We start from the raw sequence: 19,530 nt of genomic DNA on the forward strand, positions 1-19,530 counted from the left end.
TCCTTTGCTGGGGCACATCAGTGAAATTTCATTAAAGTCAATGGAACTACACTGATTTACATGAACCGAGAATCGGACCGAACATAAATTAATCACATTTGGCCTGATCTTGCAGGCTTTCCGTATGCAAAACTCTTCATTCATGGAAATGGGAGCTTTCACTGCACAAGGATTGCAGGACTGGGCTTCACTTTTATCAAGCGAGTGTGTTTAAACTCTTCACCGTTCCCAGTGAACGTTATATACTCTATCCCTGGTTCCATTACAAACAGGGTAACTTTCCAACCTCCCCTTTAGGAATTCTAGTTTCTAAGCTATTATCCCCCTTCTCCTTTCACTTACCTTCTTCAACTCCTCCTGAATGTTTTTGCCATTTTCTTCTGAGGACAAACTTTCCTTCTGTTTGTCCTCCAATTCTGTTCTAGGCTCTGACTCCTGCTCTTCACCAGAAGAGGTTTCCTTGTCACTCATTTTAGCAGCTAGTTCAAATAACTCGGATTTAAACTTTTCTTCAACAAGGTCTGTCTGGATTTTATGGTGTTGATCCTCACTGCTTATATCAGCTTCTGATAAATCCTCAGAAACCTACGATGAAAATCAAAATAGCAAAAAATTCAAATAAAGTGCAAAGAAAATCAACAGGGTTTCTATAAAGGCTACATTTAAGTTCACAAATCATACAAATACACTTTACTCTGCAGGAAATCTAGAAAAATACCATAGTATGAATCTCTAGGCAGATAGATTCTTACTTCTGTGTAGAATATGCCCAGCATATTTACTTTCAGAAGACGATAATATTTCTCTTTTCTTCTCTTTTCCATATTACATGAAAAAAAAGCAACAGGTCCATAAATAATTAGCTCCCTCTGCGCAAATAATAAAACTCTCTCATATTATAGCACTCTTCACCAAAACACTGTACAAAGGAAACCCTACACCATCATCCTTAGAGCCATTTTACAGATGAGGAAACTAAGACAGAGAGGTGAAGTGGCTTGCACAAGGTCACATGTTCAGTGGCTGACTTCCAGTCCTGTCTCCCAGCCAGGTCCTCCGACTCCCAGGCTGGTGCACTACCCATGACCCCAGGCTGGTGCACTACCCATGACCCCAGGCTGGTGCACTACCCATGACCCCAGGCTGGTGCACTACTACACGGCTTCTTTAAGAATTATTGGAAACAAGGTCAACTTTTAGATGCATGTTTTGTTAGAGTTTGATCCTGAAAGGTGCAAAGCACTCATAGTTCCAGTTAGCTACAATGGCAGTCTTGGTGCTTAGCACCTGTTAGGATAAGGCCTTAAGTCTGGGGACAAAATGGAAAAAGGAGAAATCCCCTTATGTAGTTATACGTACTTCTGCTAGGATGTCTGCCCCACATTTTACAAAATGGAGACAATTCTAAGCACTGAAAGCTATCATTAAAAAATGGAACTTTTCATCTCTTCCAGTAGGGATGAGAAGAAACATCAGACCACAATTCCCCAGTACTAAGGATCCATCTACTCTTCAAGCTGGGGTGTGATTCCCACTGTGAGGAGACATACTTGTGCTAGCTCTCATCCAGCTAGTGCACTAAAAATAGTGGTGAATGGGCTAGCTGCCCCAAGCATGTACCCGTCCAACATACTCCAGTTGCTAGCCCCTCCCATGGTTTGTGATGCCACGGCTATGTTCTATTTTTAGTGCACTAGTTCTATCAGAGCTAACCCAAGTATGTCTTCTGGAGCTGGGAATCACACCCCTAGCTCAAAGTGTAGACATAGTCTAAGTGTCAGGAATTCTTTGAAAATGAACACAGTCATGATCTAAATGTCTGGGGAGAGAGGATACAAAGAACGCAGATTCTAATCCACAAGCAGCAACTGCACAGCACTTGGCATAAGTAGATGATTGATGGCAACTCTAAGAAAGGAAATAATATAGATTATGACACTAAGAAAAACAAGCTAGGCAATCTTATTTACCTGGTGCTCTCACACTGACAGGACTGGAGAATGCCAGGGAGATTAACAATCTGGATTCTTCATTTCCATTCATAAGAAACAGAACAGTAGATTTGTTTTGTGTGGCTAGTTTGTTTGCACTCCCAAATGCAGTATTCCCTGGATGTATCTACCGCTTGGAAATCTAAAAACTATGGTAATTTTGACATTTCCCTCATAAATTGACCAGTTATGCTGTGTCACTCATGATGGAAATCTTACCTTTCTGTGGAGTCCTTTCACAATTTTGTATCTGCCATTATTTGTGAGCACAAATGAGATCATGCAGCTCTCTAACTACTAATGCAAATCAGGTAGCTGGACATTTAAATATTATAATTTGCACCCACAAAACTGGCGGTTGTTTCTGAAAATTAGGATCAGGGTACCACTGTTGCAGCAAAAATGGCTGCCACAATAGAAGGGGACTCCATTTGGATTTAATGGATTTACATTAATTTTTCCCCAAAGCACCAGTTTTTGCACAGTGAATAGTTTTCTCATCACTTGAGCTTCCAAATTGTTCTGAACAAGATGGGGTTGCACCTGAAGAACAGAGTCTCAAATGGAAATGTTTCCACTCTATCTTTACAATGTTACAATAGAAATTTCAGTATGTTTAAAAGACTGATCTCCTTCCAACCCTTTAATTCAAATTCCTTCTCCTCTCCCTGATCCGAAGACTTACCCAGCACTTGCTCTAATGGTACCTCTTAGGAAAATGTCAACAGGAAGGGTGAAAGATACAGAAATTGTGCAGAAATATTTTGCATGTCTGTCAATAGATTTGCAATGGAAGGCGTGGACTCATATTTCTCAACTATAAGAGTTTGTTGCTGAATCCCTGAATTTGAAGCTCGGAATAGTGACAGATATAATTAATTTGGGGCTAGGCAGTGTGGTGAATCATTGCACTAATATTTCAGGTATGCAGATCTATTTTCAAACACTGGTTAAGAGCTGTTAGGACTGAGGCACAGTGGCAAAGCAGGTCTGAGGGAGGATTTCAAACTAAGACTTAACTTAAGACTGCGAGTCTTTCATTGAGGTCACGGAAGTCACAGATTCTGAGAGTTTCTGGGACTGCCAGGACTTCTGCAGCGGATGGTGCGGGTGACCCGAGGGCTGCCAGAGCAGCTGGGGCACCCCCAGAGCCAGCTGCACTGGTTGCTGCTTTGGAGGCCCCAGGCAGGGCAACCCCCCCCAACAGCAGCACCCCGAGCAGCAGTGGCATGGGGGGTCCAGGCTGCCCTCCCTCGAAGCAGCAGTGCTGGCGCGCCAGGGCGCCACCTCCCAGCAGCAGTGGTGGCGTGCCGGAGTCCCCTTTCCCCCAGTGCAGCAGCACCGTCTGCTGGAGCGCACCCTCCCCAGCACCTGCAGCACCCTGGAGCCCCCCCAGAGCACCTAAGATTTAGTCAGGGGTATTTATAGTATAAGTCATCGACAGGTCACAGGCGTGAATTTTTGTTTATTGGCTGTGACCTGTCCATGACTTTTACCAAAAATATCTGTGACTAAATCGTATACTATCCCGGCACAAGCCAGGGCTATTCAATCCTCATATTCAGGGACACCAAATTCACAAATTAGTTTAAAGAATCCATATTGAGGTTGACTGGACCACATGTCCTCTTGATACTGAAAATACTCCACCAGCCTTTCAAACCAAGACCTGCAGCACTTAAAACACTTGCTCTCGAAGGACCTGATCCAAAGTCCATTGAAATTAGTGGGAGTCTTTCTAGTGACTCCCATGTGCATTGCATCAGGGCCTAGCAGAGCAATTCAACCAACTAGCCCACAGGGGTATTGTCTTCATTAGGGAGATAAAAGGGTGTGTGTAAGTGGAGCTGTCTAACTTGTTTTCACTAGAATTTACTTCCTGTTAGCTGACTTCACTTAATGACACCTTTTCCCCCCGCAGTGAAGACACAACCTCAGAGGATTGAGTTTTTTGAGATCATGGACGTAGCTATGCTTGCTGCGTAGGGTTGCCAGTTTTGGTTGGACATATTCCTGGAGATTTAATCACATCACATAATCTTTAATTAAAGATTAATCTTTAATTCATGGAGACTCCAGGCCAATCCTGGAGGGTTGGCAACCCTATGCTGTGCCATCCTTCCCCCCACCCAGCCTGCTGCTTTCTTGTGAGTAGCCTGAGTATTTATATTTGCGTCAATGCCGGGAGAATTATGGTCCAGTGTTGTACACTGTGGTCACTGGGTTGTTTGTAGACTTCCTGGCTGAAACACTGAGCTTTTAACACGGTTACAGTGAAAGTTTTGCGATGACATGATGCATTTTTCTTTGTTTTTTTTTTGTTTTGTTTTTTTTTTAAATCAACTGAATTTTTAGGGCAGGTCACTTTGAGGGCCTTGTCAACCTTAACCAGGGCCAGCGCTTCCATTAGGCGACCCTAGGCGGTCGCCTAGGGCGCCAGGATTCAGGGGGCGGCATTTTGTGCGCTCTCCATGGGGCGCATGGGAGCTTCCGGTTCCGCTCCTGTTGCGCCGCCGAAGGACCTTCTGCCGACGTGCCGCGGAAAACAGCGGCAGGCAATTGAGCAGTTCAATGAAAGCCGCTGTCGCCTGCGGCATTTCTGCGGAGGGTTCTTCTTCGGCGGTAGCTCACCCCTGCCCCGCCTCCTCCCTGAGCACACCGTGGCTGCTTCACTTCTCCTGCCTCCCAGGCTTGCAGTGCCAATCAGCTTAAGCGCCGCAAGGCGGGAGAAGTGAAGCAGCCATGGCATGCTCAGGGAGCAGGAGGGGCAAGGGTGAGCTTGGGCAAGGAGTTACCCTGTGTGCCGCCCCACACCCCCACTTGCTGCAGGCAGCCCTCCTCGCGCTCCCTTGCCCCAGCTCCCTCCGCCTAAATGCCGGCGGCGACTGGGGAGGCCGAAGATCCAGCCGCCGTGGTCGCTGCTGAAGAAAATGGCACCCCCCAAATCCCAGCGCCCTAGGCGACCGCCTAGTCGCCTAAATGGTTGCACCGGCCCTGACTGAAGGTCACATGGAAAATGAGTGCCTACTATCTAAATGAGGGCAAAGACATTGTATAAAATGTTCACTTTACGGGTTACTTTTCAATGTTTGTTTGCACTTAGAAGGCCCATTATTTCCAATCAATGAATCACAAGCGCCATCTAGTGGGGCTTGAAATTCAGAGCACACACTGTATCCTGCCTTCATTTATAGCAGGGGTAGGCAACCTATGGCACGGGTGCTGAAGGCGGAACGCAAGCTGATTTTCAGTGGCACTCACACTGCCCGGGTCCTGGCCACCAGTCCGGGGGCTCCGCATTTTAATTTAATTTTAAATGAAGCTTCTTAGACATTTTGAAAGCCTTATTTACTTTACATACAACAATAGTTTAGTTATATATTATAGACTTATAGAAAGAGACCTTCTAAAAACATTAAAATTTTAAGGTTTCGCGTGCCAGTAAAATTCAAGTGAATAAATGAAGACTCGGCACATCACTTCTGAAAGGTTGCCGATCCCTGATTTATAGCTTTGTCAAGCTAGCATAGAACTATATGACAAGATTTTAATTAATGGATAATGCCATTTTATAAGAGCAGTAGCTGACTTCATAATGAAATTAGGTCAAATAAATCTAAAGCAATCAAGGTACTGTAGCTTTCATCATACAAGGATCCCAATGGAATTAAACACCGTTATTATTCCCCCCAAAATATAAAGTGAAGTTAAGGTTGAAGATTCATATACGCGGTTTGAGTGTATATAATTTTTCAAGACTATTAGTTAAAAAATAGAATTAGAACCCAGAGATAACCAACTTCCCAACCAAGACAGCCAAATTATCTTAAGTCTGCTCTGTAGAGATACTAGCCTACCATATTACTTCCTCTGCAGTTAGGTTATTGGAAATGTGGTCAACAGTACATAGATTTCATCATTTGTTTCATACTGATTTCTAATACCAAGTATGATGATTTGTCATGCACAAACTTTTGTTTTTTTGCATGCAAGTGCACTAGTTTCATGATTTGTGCACATAAGCGTTGTGCACAGTTGGGAGAGAGCAGCAAAGCAGGTACTGATTTTGGTTTTTTCTCCCATGTAATGGCAAAAAAATTGAACGCGAGAAGACTTTTTGAACTGTGGTGAACCCTATTTTTAGGGTCTGGTTTCCAGACTAATAGTAGTTTCCTCAACTACGTCAGTTCTGATTTTATCACACAAATTCTGGCTTACTAATTTGAAAGCTGATATAGGATTTTAAAATGGATTTTAGAGAACCAATGTGGAGAGGAGAATCAATCTTGTAATGGGAACTCAACTCAGTTGCAACCTTAACTATGAAATGACTGCAGTTGTTCCATCATTCCTCTGCTCACAATATTACTGCTTCATAAACTCAGAATTGTGTGGCTCCTAAGAACAGAGACATGAAAAGGTCGATTTTTCTTTTCAGTGTAACTGTCGGGATAGCAAGGTGGATGTTGACCTTATGATATTTTACAATTAGAAAAGAAAACCGACTTTTTGATCTGAGAATCAAATCCTATTCCATTATGCAGGTAATAATGGTCAATAAATCAATATCTATTATTATACCATGAAAGGACAGGAAAAAGTAGCATTTCTTCATTGTTATGTGGATCTGATCAGCTGTTTAGTTTCTGATTTTTAGAAGGAGAGCACTCTCTATGGCTTCAATAAGACTTCTCTTTATAATACCAGCACATGAAAACTCATTACTGATTTAAAACCCTCAAAACAAAGCTAGAAGCTGTACACCCCAATCTCCTTCAATTTATGCTCTGCAGTTTCTGAAGTGTTTATGTTAGACTGCTCCTCAGCTTCAGACTCAATCACTTCACTGGTATCAGTGCATCCCTTTTGGGATTGTACAGATTTCTGAAATTCCTCTAATCTCATTTTTTAAGCAATAGAGACTAAATCTGGTTCATTTTTCTTCATACTGTAACTCAGATCCCAAATCCCCTGAATTATTTTCATTGCCCCCCACTAGATTTTTTCAATCCCAGCAATGTCCTCCATAAAAATGTTTTATTATAATTGCACTCGCCATGCTCTACTTGATCGGACGCTCTCTAGTGCCAGGGATTTGAGTAACTCTTTTCTGAGAGCATGAACCACATTTACCAGAAATAAGCCGAACATATGCAAATTACTTTGCGTTTCTTTACTCACTTCCTCTACATTTTGTTTGTCTCCCCCATTTGTATTGCAAACAAATATTACTACACCAGTGTGATTTGGGGCCAGATCCTGCATCTGCCTGCATTGGCGTGCTGGGGGTGGGGAGGCACTACAAGCCCTTCCTTGCCTTGCACTCCTGTATAGAGGAGCAACCAGAACCCCACATTTTGCACTCTGTGAGCAGCACTGGTACAGGGACAAGGGACATGGAAGGGACAATGATTTTCTGCATTGGCTGGAAATCTGAAGCACACATTGCACCCTAATAAAGAGTACAGCCCAGGGTCCCCAGAGGTTTGCAGGCAAAATGTCTCCAGGAATGGTCAGCGGTGCTCAGTGACTTTAAAGATTCCATTGACACTTACGTACAGGGCCTTAAAACACACACACACACACACACACACACACACACACACACACACACACACAAAATAAGTAACGGGAAGAAGATAACATTCATAGATTCAAAGGCCAGAAGGGGTCACTGTGATAATCTCATCTAACAGGGGCCAGAGAGCTTCCCCAAATTATTCCTACAGCAGATCTTTTAGAAAAACATCCAATCTTGATTTTAAAATTTTCAGTGATGGAGAATACACCATGACCGTTGAGAAGTTCAGTGTGATATAATTCGGGTTAAATGACTAGGGCATGGCTATAATTAAGGCTACAACTATGTCACGAAAGTCACGGAATCCATGACTTCCAGAGACCTCCATGACATTTTCTGCTTCGCTCGGTTGGAGCTGTCAGCCAGTGGGGGTCCCAGAGCTCTGAGTTGCCATAGGCAGGGGTCCCCTGCAGCTCCCAGCCCTAGAGCTCCTAGACGTGAAGGAGACCTCCGCAGCTCCGAGACATGGTGGGATGCTGCAGCTCTTAGCTGCCAGCCCTGCAGCTCCCAGCCGCTGTGGGTGGCTCTGCAGCTCCCAGCCTCCAGCCCTGGAGCTCCGAGCCTCCATGCAGCTCCCAGCCGCCATGGGCAGTGGGGGGACCCTGCAGCTCCCAACCACTGTGAGCGGCAGCAGTGGTGGGTGCTGGACCCCCCACTCGCCATTTTGTCACAATTATTTTTAGTAAAAGTCATGGACAAGTCACAGGCTTCTGTGAATTTTTGTTTATTGTCCGTGACTTTTATTATAAAAAATGTGACAAAATCTTAGCCTTAGCTATAATGTCCCAGTAAAGAATGCCTATGTCTGGCAATCGTGCAAAGGAACAGAGTAGACACAGAACATGTCTGCAAGACATACTTCAGTAGTTAACTAATATTATAAACCTCTTGGGACACTGAGCTCTGAGCATAGGCTATGTCTACACTACAGCCTATGTCGGCAAAACATATCACTCAGGGGTGAGATTATTCCACCTCCCTGAGTAACATAAGTTACATTGACATAAGCATTCACATGCACAGCGCTATGTCGGCAGGAGAGTGTCACCCACCGACATAGCTTATGCCGCTTGCAGGGGTGGTTTTTTATGCTTCACCAGACACGCTGCAAGGGTGCTACTGTATCGGCACTAGTGTTGTGACTAGTGGAGCAGCAGGCCTTCTATCAGAGATAAGGGCTAGAGGTGTAAACACGCAAACCAAATAATACCTGCAGAAACAGAAGGATTGCTCGGGAGAGTCAGAAGAGCGGAGCTGATTGCTAGCCTCCTTATGGAGAGAGGGATGGGGAGAAGAAATGGTTCACTTCCTTGATTCAGTCACACCATCCTGCTACTTTAGCAGATGACCTAACCAGGGAATTTATATGTTAATTTCTCTTAAATACCTGTGACAGGATGCAGGGGAACTACCTGGTCCCTAATATATAATGGGGTTGAAGCCAAGTCTGCTTGCCCCTTGCCTTACTCAGGTGTAAGAGTGACTACTTGGGAGACTACCTTTGGGACAATCAGGCCCCACACTGGACTCCAGTCACATGACTGGTGTGATTTCCTGTTTAGATTACATTATTTTACTTCCTTGTTATAAAAACTGTCCTTTGAGGAAAGACTTTGCTCTCTGCAAATCTGCTAATTATTTCTGAACCCGAGTCATTACATTCTGTCAGTTTATAATTTTCTCTCTTTTTGTTATGAATGACAACATCCTTATAAAAGCAGCACGGAGAGAGATACCCACGCACACAATGCCTAAATACAATACAGTGGGAAATTAAAAACAGCCATTACTTGGGGCTAGTCTACACTTACCTGCCGGGTTGATGCGGTGAGTTCGACTTCTCGGAGTTCGAACTATCGCGTCTAATCTAGACGCGATAGTTCGAACTCCCTGCGCGCTCCGGTCGACTCCGGTTCTCCACCACTGCAAACGGCGGTGGCGGAGTCGACCTTGGAGCCGCGGACTTTGATCCCACGGCGTCTGGACGGGTAAGTAGTTTGAACTAGGGTACTTCGAGTTCAGCTACGCTATTCACGTAGCTGAACTTGCGTACCCTAGTTCGACCCCCGCCCTTAGTGTAGACCTGCCCTTGGATTACAATTCAGTAACAGCCCATAGTTTTCACATTCCTGTCAACAGCAATCCACACCAGTGTTCTACATTAAAAGGATGTCTGCCAGCAGTTATCCCACAATATTATCTGAGATAGCTCACCTGTTTCCCATTCCAAGAAGAGTGAAAAAGGTAGCTACGCACATACCACTGTGTGCTAAATGTTGGGAAATTCTAATTTTTTTAATAGCAACCTCTGTATTGTACTGTACTACTAATGCCACTGTATCGCCTGGAAGTGATGGGGAACAAAGTGATGAATATACAGGAAAGACCAATAACAGTTTATGCATCACATTGCCTTATACTCGATTCAGATACACCTGAGGGATAAAAGACTTGAGTGTGCTTTCTCTCCTGGATATGATCAGTGCATTGCTGTGAGTGAGTGAGTGATTCTAAGCTGATTTTGTAAAGTGCCTTCTAGTACTGTACAGTGTTCACAGATTCTAAGGCCAAAAGGGACCATCGTGATAATGTGGTCTGACTCCTGTATAACACAGGCCGCAGAACTTCCCCAAAATAATTCCTAGAGCAGAGATTTTAAAAAAATATCCAATCTTGATTTAAAAATTGCCCGTGATGGTGAATTCACCAGGACCCCTGGTAAATTGTTCCAATGGTTAATTACCCTCACTGTTAAAAATGTACCCGTTATTTCCTGTCTAAATTTGTCTATCTTCAAATTCCAACCTTTAGGTCATATTATACTGTTCTCTGCTAGATATTTGTTCCCCATGTAGATACTTATAGACTGTAATCAAGTCATCCCTTAACCTTCTCTTTGTAGAGCCCTGCATGGATACACAATTTATATCCCCGGATGCGGATATCCGTGGATATCCACGGAGCTGCAGGGCGACGAGCGAGACCAGCAGGGCCATGGCCAGCGACAGGTCCAAGAACCGCAGCAGCGAAAGCAGCAGCATGTCGGGCCGCCGCTCACAAGAGCCAGCACCCAGCCCTGGCAGCTCCTCCAGCCTGGCTGTACCGCCCCCAGCCCTGCCTACTGGGGCAGACACCAGGCTCACTGGCAGCTGTCTCTAGTCACGCTAGTGTGTGCAAGCAGCTCGCAGGCTCCCGGACAGGAGTTGCACACCGCTGCGGCTTAACATGCTGCTTGCAGGACCCCGCTAGAAACACACCCACTCAGTGATGATTCCTCATTACAATTACATTTTGAGACCTATCAGTTAGCCAGCTTTTAATCTATTTAATGTTTGCCATGTTAACTATATATTGTTTTAATTTTTAATGGAAAAGTTATTGTAGTATTAAGCCAAATGTTTTACAAGAGTCTAAGTATATTACATCAACATTATTTTCTTTATCAACCAAACTTATAATATCATTAAAAGATACCAAGGTAGTTTGACAGGATATATTTTCCATAAACTAATGTTGACTGGCATTAATTCTTTATTAATTGAGTCCTGTATCAGCCACTCCATTATTTTGCCCAGGACTGATATCAGATACACAGGCCTATCATTACCTGGGTTGTCCCATTTACCCTTTTTAAATATTGGCACAACATTGGCTTTCTTCAAGTCTGCTGAAACTTCCCTGCTGTTCTAAGACTTATTGAAAAACAACAGTAACTGTCCACTGAACTCCTGAGCCAGCTCTTTTAAAACTATTGGATGCAAGTTATCCAGACCTACTGATTTAACTACATCTAACTTTAGTAGATACTGTTTAGCAGCCTCCTGAGATATTAGTGGAATGGAAAGAGTGTTATCATTGTCATATGATGAGACTGAATCGTCTGTTTTTCCCCAAATACAGAACAGAAACATTTACTGAACACTTCTGCCTTTTCTGCATTATCACTGATAATTGTACCATTTCCATCTAGTAATGAACCAATACTATTGTCAGGATTCTTTCTGTTCCAATATACTTAAAAAACTCCTTCGTATTGTCCTTCTCTCTGTTGGCCATACATTTCTGCTTGTGTCCCTCTGCTTTTCTTATCAATTTTCTCCAACTGCTAGCTTCTTATTTATATTCATCGCTATCAGCTTCCCCTTTCTTCCATTTGTTAAATTGTATTTTATTTTTTTTTATAGCTGCCTTCACTTCTCCTCTAAGCGAGATCAGTTTTTAAACCAATATGGCGTTCTTTCTCAATTGTGTTTTTTTGGGAATCTAATAAAATGTTCTAAAACAATTACCAATTATAATTCATATTTTTCCGATTAAATTCTTCCTCCCAGCTAATCTGACTCATAACTATTTTCAGCTTTGTGAAATTGGCCCTTTTAAAGCACCAAGCATATATATTGCTGCTTTGGACTTTATTCTGTTTGCATATTATAAATGGATTAAGTCATGATCACTTGTACGTAAACTACCATTAATTTTTAGTTTTGTGATCAGTTCTTCTTTATCTGTCAAGATGAGGTCCTAATGTAGAATTACCCTGTGATGGCTGCAACACTTGAGTCAAGTTGAATCAGGAAGTTGTCATCTATGATATTTCGAAATTCCAAGGATGTTTCAGTACTGGCAGCCTGAGACCTCCAGCATATGTCCCTCAAATTGAAGTCCCCATGACCACACAATTTTTTTCCCTATAGACTTTACGTAGGTACTTAAGGAGCTGGTCATCCTGCTTCCCAGTGTGATTTGATGGTCTGTAGCACATATATACAAGACCCCATTTTGTGCTTTACTTCTTAGGACATTCTAGATCATCTTCTGCGTTACCAGGGACTCAGAAACAGGTAATGCCATCTTTGACAAAGTGTGCCACTCCCCCCGACCCCTTTTGCTTACTCAATCCTTCCTATATAAGCAAAGGTAGTTACCTGATTTGTGCTCAAATTCTTCCTGTGGGTTTTTGTGTGATTTTTTCCTTCGCTTAATTCTTCTGAGGCAATTTTGCTCTTTCTCCACCTTCTAGACCTCTTTTCTAAATCATAATGGACTTCCTCAGTCTCACTGCTGTCTGAATACTCTAAACTGTCAGCCTGTGGATTGAAATTTACATCCAGTTCTCCATGTAAATGTGCTTTTTCCACTATGGGTTTGTCATTCTGAGTTCTCCTTTGTAGCCAGGGAAGTTTGCTAGATTCTCTAGCCTCCCTTGAGGAATTTACTGAAGATGTTTCAGAATCAGAGTACACCGTCTCTGTATTGGTGTATAGCCCAGAGGAAGGTGAGGTCACTGGCTGGTACGGATCACTGCCATAAGCCCATTCAGTATTGTACTGCGAATCAGTATAATAAGACTCCTCGGACAACTGCTTGGGCCTCCGACGCAGCTTGTTCAAGGCCACATTCCAGTCGTAGTCGTCCTCGCTGTCCGAGCCCATCTCGTCATAAGCAGACACAACACTAGATTCATTCTCCAAAGCTTTGAATACTTGGCTCTTTGGTTTGGCAAGCATTCGAGGGCGAGGCAACGTAATGCTCTGCAAAGCCACCCAGTTACCATCAGTGCTTTGTAAAACAGGAGGTGGACCTGTGAAATTAAAACAAGAACAAATTGCCTAATTATTATTATTATTATTTATTTCAGTTTGACAGACTGACTTTTGCACAGTCAAATAAGGATTTTAGCAGCAACTAGCCATTTTGGGTATGTCTACACAGCAAAATCGGTGGGCTAGTGAGCTGAGTACGTACCCAGGATCCTTGCCAGGCTTGTCTACCCATGCTGAAGCACCCACCATGTTGTCTTTATTGCTATTGCTACCTACGCTATCTGGATTCAAGCTAGCTTGAGTAGGCTAGTCTGTGCACAGCTTCTGCTGTGTAGACATATCCTTTATGATGGGACCAGCACAAGATAACAGACACCAATGAATATGTGGTTCGCTACATAGATTTTATCATACCCTGAATCAGGGATCCTCCCGATTATCCCATTTTAATCAGAAGTCACCACAGAATTCTGTGGGGACATCTTTTTAAAATATATGTGACAATAGGGTCCAAGGTTAGGCTATACAGCCTGTGTTTCAGGCTAACCTAAAATTCAGAAAAGAAAAATATGCAAGAAATACTACCTATCTATTCAAACTGTAAAGCGTACATTGCTTCTAAATATAGACTCCATTGTCAACGGGACATGAAATGTCTTTTAATGGGAAGTTTGAACATCTGATGGGTTTATTATTCATATTTCTCATAATGACTGTAGAACTAAACAGTATTGTGGATTTGCGTACTCTTCTTAGCATATTGAATCAAATTATATCTGCCATACAGATTTCTTTCAGCGGCACAATTGACTGTTCAGGTTAACCATTAGAAAGCCACAGATACAAGCTACAGGCAGAGCATTACTGTTCTAACGTTTTAAACCATATTTTTTACATGAACAGTTACATTTAAAATATTGATATTTTTATTTATCTTTATGTATTTTTCTCCCTTCAGTTTATGTCTGTAAATATATGGAACTCAAGATCACAAATTTTATTTGGCACTCTTATTTTCCCAACACAGAACATAATTATGGAATAAATATGCCATATAGTAGCCATGCTTTGAGTTTTGGAACAATTTTTCCCTGGAGCATAAACAAAAGTACAAACAAAAACAAAATCAAAACAAAAACCCCAGAACACTCCACCAACAAAATGATAATTAAACTGATAAGATCTGTCAGGCTTTTAATTTTTAATTATTCATTTATTTAAATCTCTTTGGCCTGTTGTCACTCCCAAATTTTATGTTAATTCAAAGAAATTGAGTAAGTGCCCCAGGAAGTAATTCTGCTTCGTGCAAACAATTTTTGAAGATCTAAATCTGTTGACAGGCTTGGCTGTTTAGCTTAGACCTGACTTAATGTGGACCAAGAACATTTGCCTTCTGTTATCGCCAAAGAAAAATTAAAAATTTGTTACAAAAGGGGTGACACCTGTTGGTGCAGCGTAAGAAAGTTAACAAAGATCCAATACCATAAAGTTAAATGTGAAACCAGTGCAACCCATATGGTGTGGAAGAAGTTTGTTTTCCCTCCTCAAATACTGTAGCAAGACAATGCAAGGTCTAGAAGGCACCAGACTTGTACTACTGTTTGCCCCTGGGGAACACTTACACGTGCAGGTGTAACATCTTACAGACAGAGCTGCTGGTATGTGGGTTGCCTCTGGGGGAACAATCTCCAAATTGAACAGTACAGTTGAGACACTGGGATGTTGGTAAAGTAAAAACTGTCTATGCTGATAACAAGTATTGTGTGGTGGCTAAAAAGAACCACTTCTGGTATGGACCAGAGAATGTTATTTTAATTAGCCTCTGTTCTGTTTGGCAACTAAATTTCCTGTGGTAATAAATCTTTTGTTTGTATTTTGTACCAATTTTTTATAATGCAATTAAAATAAAAGCAAAATTAAAATAAAAATATGCTTTAAAGACAAACTAAGCTTACAATGTAAAATCACACGCTAGTGGGCTATACCATAGGAGATGAGCTTCTATGGCCTGCTTTATACTTTAAGCCTTGCGTTAATAGTAATTTGAATAATTACAACTACTATGGTCTTAAAAGTGTGTTGCTGGGTAATAAACTTAAAAAAAGAAAGAACAGAAAATAAATACTATAGTGCAAATAAAACAAATGCTAATATAAAAAGGAAAAAATAAAAGCAGTAGAATGTAGTCCTGGCTTGACATGAGTAACTGGACACGGGTAAGGCCTCATTTCTTGGGAGACAAGATTAGGAAGGTAGATGGATCAGCAGGCTAGAAACAGAATGACTGTGCTACCTAAGATAAGAGGGAACACCAGTGAACCATTTACAATGGACAAGATAACAATGGATAAGCCTGGAAAGTAAATGAGGTAACGAGTAAGTTGTTCAGTGACTGTGTGCTGTACAGGGATTGGCTCCTACAAAGTGACCAAGTCAATCCCAAAACGTGATGCAATGAATACTAAACGCAATATATTGTGTTAATGCATATAAAGGAAGAGGTCTGTTGTGTAACTTTGAATGTGTGGTACGTCCTATATCCACCCCATGCTTGAGTCTGATCAGTTCAGTACAGCTTTGCTGTCTGCCAGAAAAAGGAACCTGAGTGACAAGACTGGTGTTGAACCGAATGTGTCTCGGGGGAACCCCAACATTCAATGCTTAACTAATTAAATTCAAACGAGTTGTACTTCTTCCCATTGTCCCAAAACACATACAAAGTTCATGCTCATTTGTTTTGAATAGCTACTGCCTGCCTGCGGCATAGCTGAATTTGTTAAAATTTATTTTAGTTGGTTAGAAAAGTGAAGTATGTTAGCTGATTAGCAGGGGGAAGGCAACAACATACAGAGAAGTTACTTACAAAGAGCAACATTGACTTTATCCCTCCAGCTAATGATGTCAAATGCTGTTTATTAGAAAACTCTTTGATATAAATCAAAAGGCACTTGCCTGACATAACAAAAGATATGAGGCACAAATTGTGACATCACTGGTTACGTTATGAATTATTTGTGTAAAAATAAGAATGGCCCGAGAAATGAGCTCAGTGTGTAACCGGTCGTTTGTAAATGAAAATTCAGAGCCTGTTTCTGTGCCACCTGGCCCTTGTGCAGTCATTTACATCTGTACAAAAAAGTTGCAAAGTAGATGTAAACACTACTAATTTAGGGCTAGTCTACACTGGCAATGCTAAAGTGCTGCCGTGGCTTGTGGCGTGTGTAATCATGGCAGAGCACTAGGAGAGAGCTCTCCCAGCGCTCTAAAAAACCCACCTCCATGAGGGGCATAGCTCCTAACACTGGTGCACTGTCTACACTGGTGCTTTACAGCATTGAAACTGCTGCGCTCAAGCGGGGTGTTTTTTCACACCCCGAGTGAGAAAGTTGAAGCGCTGTAAATTGCCAGTGTAGACAAGCCCTTAGAGTGGTTGAGATTTACACTCACTTTTCACGGGTATAAGTAACTAATCGAGGTGCATGGCCGTAGGGAATCAGGCCACTGGTGTTTACTACTACTATACTAAGCTACTGGTTGAGATCCTCCTGGATTTTGTGTTTTAACAAAAAGCTGCAAACCGGGGCAGGTGGGTTTACTGCACAAATTCGTGTGATACCTATTAAATATAAAATAGCCTCTACAGGACATCCATATTTTATCTCAACTGTGAACTCAGATGACAAACAGGAACGAGTCTGAGCAAGGGACCCTTAGAAAGTAATTGTATCAACTTGGCACTAAGCTATGGTTAAGTAATTGCTAAGTACTAAATGACTGTGTAGTTGACTTCAGTGGGACTTAAGTGGGTGCTTAAATTTAAGCACATGCTTAAATGCTTTGCTAAATCCAGGGCTTGGACAGGAATCCTACCCATAAGAATAACACTTTCTATATGAATGACAAGAGGTTATTTGGAGCAGACGTTAACACAGCAATGACTTTTTCATTAGCTCACTGTTTACTATTACTTTATTGTTATTTTATGCACCAAGGGCCAAATTCTGAAGTCCTTATTCAGGGAAAACTAGTAGTATCATAATTAGTGCCATTGTTTGATTATTGTTGTCATACAGGGCATCACAAAGGTAGAGCAGGCTTTTTCTTTTTCCATGTAGTGCTTGACCCTGCTCTCAGTGAAGTCAATGGGAGTTTTGCCACTGACTTCAATAGGAGCAGGACTGGGTGCTTACTTCAAGTTTAATTTGTTGAACAGGAAAAACAGAAGCAGGTGTCATACTGGTACTATAAATATTTACTTGTTTCATTCAGTCTGTCCACACTTTTCCAGCTAGGTAACGCAGACAGTTTGTGTTCCCTCTGTCTCCTGACTAGGCCTTTCTGCTGCCTCCAAAGAATCTCAGGCATAGACGACGCTAGGTCCAGATCTTTGCTTGGTGTATCTTCACTAGTCACTGAGAATGCAGACTGAGACCTCTGTTGAAATAAAATTCAAAGAACATTATCTAAAAATAGTCGTAGCCAACTGTGGAAGTATTAATTCCAATTAGCAGCAAACAGTAACATTCTGATAACTGGATAAGTGCATGTCAAAGAAGTATAGGGAATGAAATCAGCCTGAGAATGGAATTTTATTAGTTCAAAACAACATTCTCAGGCTTGGATAGCGTGTTTATATGCATTTAAAATGCAGTTGCTTCCTGTGAGGAAGGCAGGGAATTGTTTGTATTGCTAGGCACAAGATTAAAAGTAGTTACCCAAGGTGAAGCCATATGAATGTCAGTCTGGGAGTGCTGCTTGAAAGCATCAGTCCACTTACATGTTAGCCAGGGACGAGCCCAGAACAGTGACACAGAACATTCCAGTGGCGCCAAATTGAAAAGGTTAAAAGAAAAGAAAAGAAAATACAACAGAAAAACCAAAATAAACCTGCATCTCAAGCAGCTTTAATTCTTGGATTGTTTCATTGTTTCATGCCTGCCAGGGAATACACATAAAACAAGAGCAGAACAGAGCAGGATCCAGGCAATGGATTCCACAAATTCTTATACTGTGTTTGCTACCCATTTCTAACACAGGGTCTGTTATAGCATATCATTCAAAGAGAATGTAAGTTCTGAGACAAGGTACTACTGAGATGGAACCGTGATTCCATATCTGTGAGGAAAGTGTTTTCTTTAGGAACCATATAAGTAGGTCAGTCATTTTAGTTCATGTTTAGCCACAGCACCAGATAATGGCATTACACAACAGTGGGGGGTAGAGTGAGGGCCCAATGAACCAAGTGAGAAAATAAAATGAAATATAAAAGCATATACCACCCTCTTATTTTTTAAACAACCATTTATTTTGGGGGATTAGTGGGATACTAGCGCACTCTGCTGGAAGTTTTAGATCTTCAGTCCTAATATTAGGTTTGTGGCTCTATTTAGGCATCTAAATGTTGCCTCATTTTCAGAGATGCTAAGCACCTGCAGCTCCCACGGATTGCACAGGGATTTGTGGGCTCTCGGCACTTCTACAGATCAGGCCACTTATTTAGATGTAGAAATTTGGATACAGAAACCTAACTTCAGGCACTTGACTTGGAAAATTTTGTTCATTATCAGTCAATATCATTTAGCTGCCCAATTTTTTTAACAGATAATTTTGTTTCCAATTACAGCGTGTTCTTAGACTGCCTGAATGGCATAGACACTGCATTTTCCAGTGGCAGTCTACATTTTCCAGTTCACTCTTGGGGACTAAAATCTCTGTCACTAGAGAGTACAAGGGACTGTCTTTGCAGGCCCTGGTCAAATAAAAGGGTTTGCTTTGAAGTTGTGCAACATCTTTATGCAGGGAGTGGTGACATTTTTAAGGCTCTGTATTTTTCAACTGGCGTCCAAATACTTGACCAAAGTAGTTAATCTGAAAGGGCCAGACCCTCAGCTGCATCAGAGATCTGCTTCGCACGGGCAGGGATGAAAGCGGTGGCAAAGTTTACTTTAAGCTATTTTTGTTTCCTCCCTGCCCCTCACTCCAATTGATCCCTGGGGCAGCATCAGGGCCGGTCTAAGTCCCTTTGGCTTGTAGCAGCCCCTTAGGGGCCAATATGCTGACTAGAGATTGCCAAGTGCTGCTTCTCTGGCCCCGCCCCCCTCCTGCCAGAAGTGTCCCTGTGCCAGCTAGGGAGTCCCCCATGCCAGAGGAATTAATTGTGAATCATTGTACTCTTGGCTTAATTCTATGTTTTCATAAGAGAATTAGTAAAAAGGCAATGAATTAAGCAACAGGGATCTGGGAAAATGCCAGAATACTGTCCTAGATTTGAACCTTCCATAACATTGTAATGGCCTTGTAATATTGTTAACACTGCCAATGCAGAGCCACGAGTTCTAGTACGATACACTGGAGTATTCCATTCCAGCTCACTGGCACATGTTAATTAATAGATCCCAATTCAGAACATCGTACA

The 19,530-nt window shown here is 42.1% G+C and overlaps 1 protein-coding gene across 17 annotated transcripts in view; it reads right to left on the bottom strand.

Moving 5' to 3' along the window:
• LOC120398291 (myosin VIIA and Rab interacting protein) overlaps positions 1-19,530 on the bottom strand; it is a 345,847-nt gene that overhangs the window by 33,483 nt on the left and 292,834 nt on the right. For all 17 annotated transcript variants that reach the window (XM_039525619.1, XM_039525610.1, XM_039525604.1 and 14 more), the window contains 3 exons: positions 17,372-17,549; positions 12,498-13,153; positions 343-585 (listed from right to left, as the gene is read on the bottom strand). In XM_039525619.1, coding sequence (XP_039381553.1) covers positions 343-585; positions 12,498-13,153; positions 17,372-17,549 — 1,077 coding nt within the window. The remainder of the gene's footprint in view (positions 1-342; positions 586-12,497; positions 13,154-17,371; positions 17,550-19,530) is intronic.

The sequence above is a fragment of the Mauremys reevesii genome, linkage group 2, assembly GCF_016161935.1.
Source record: "Mauremys reevesii isolate NIE-2019 linkage group 2, ASM1616193v1, whole genome shotgun sequence".
In the NCBI taxonomy this organism is placed as follows: domain Eukaryota; kingdom Metazoa; phylum Chordata; order Testudines; family Geoemydidae; genus Mauremys; species Mauremys reevesii.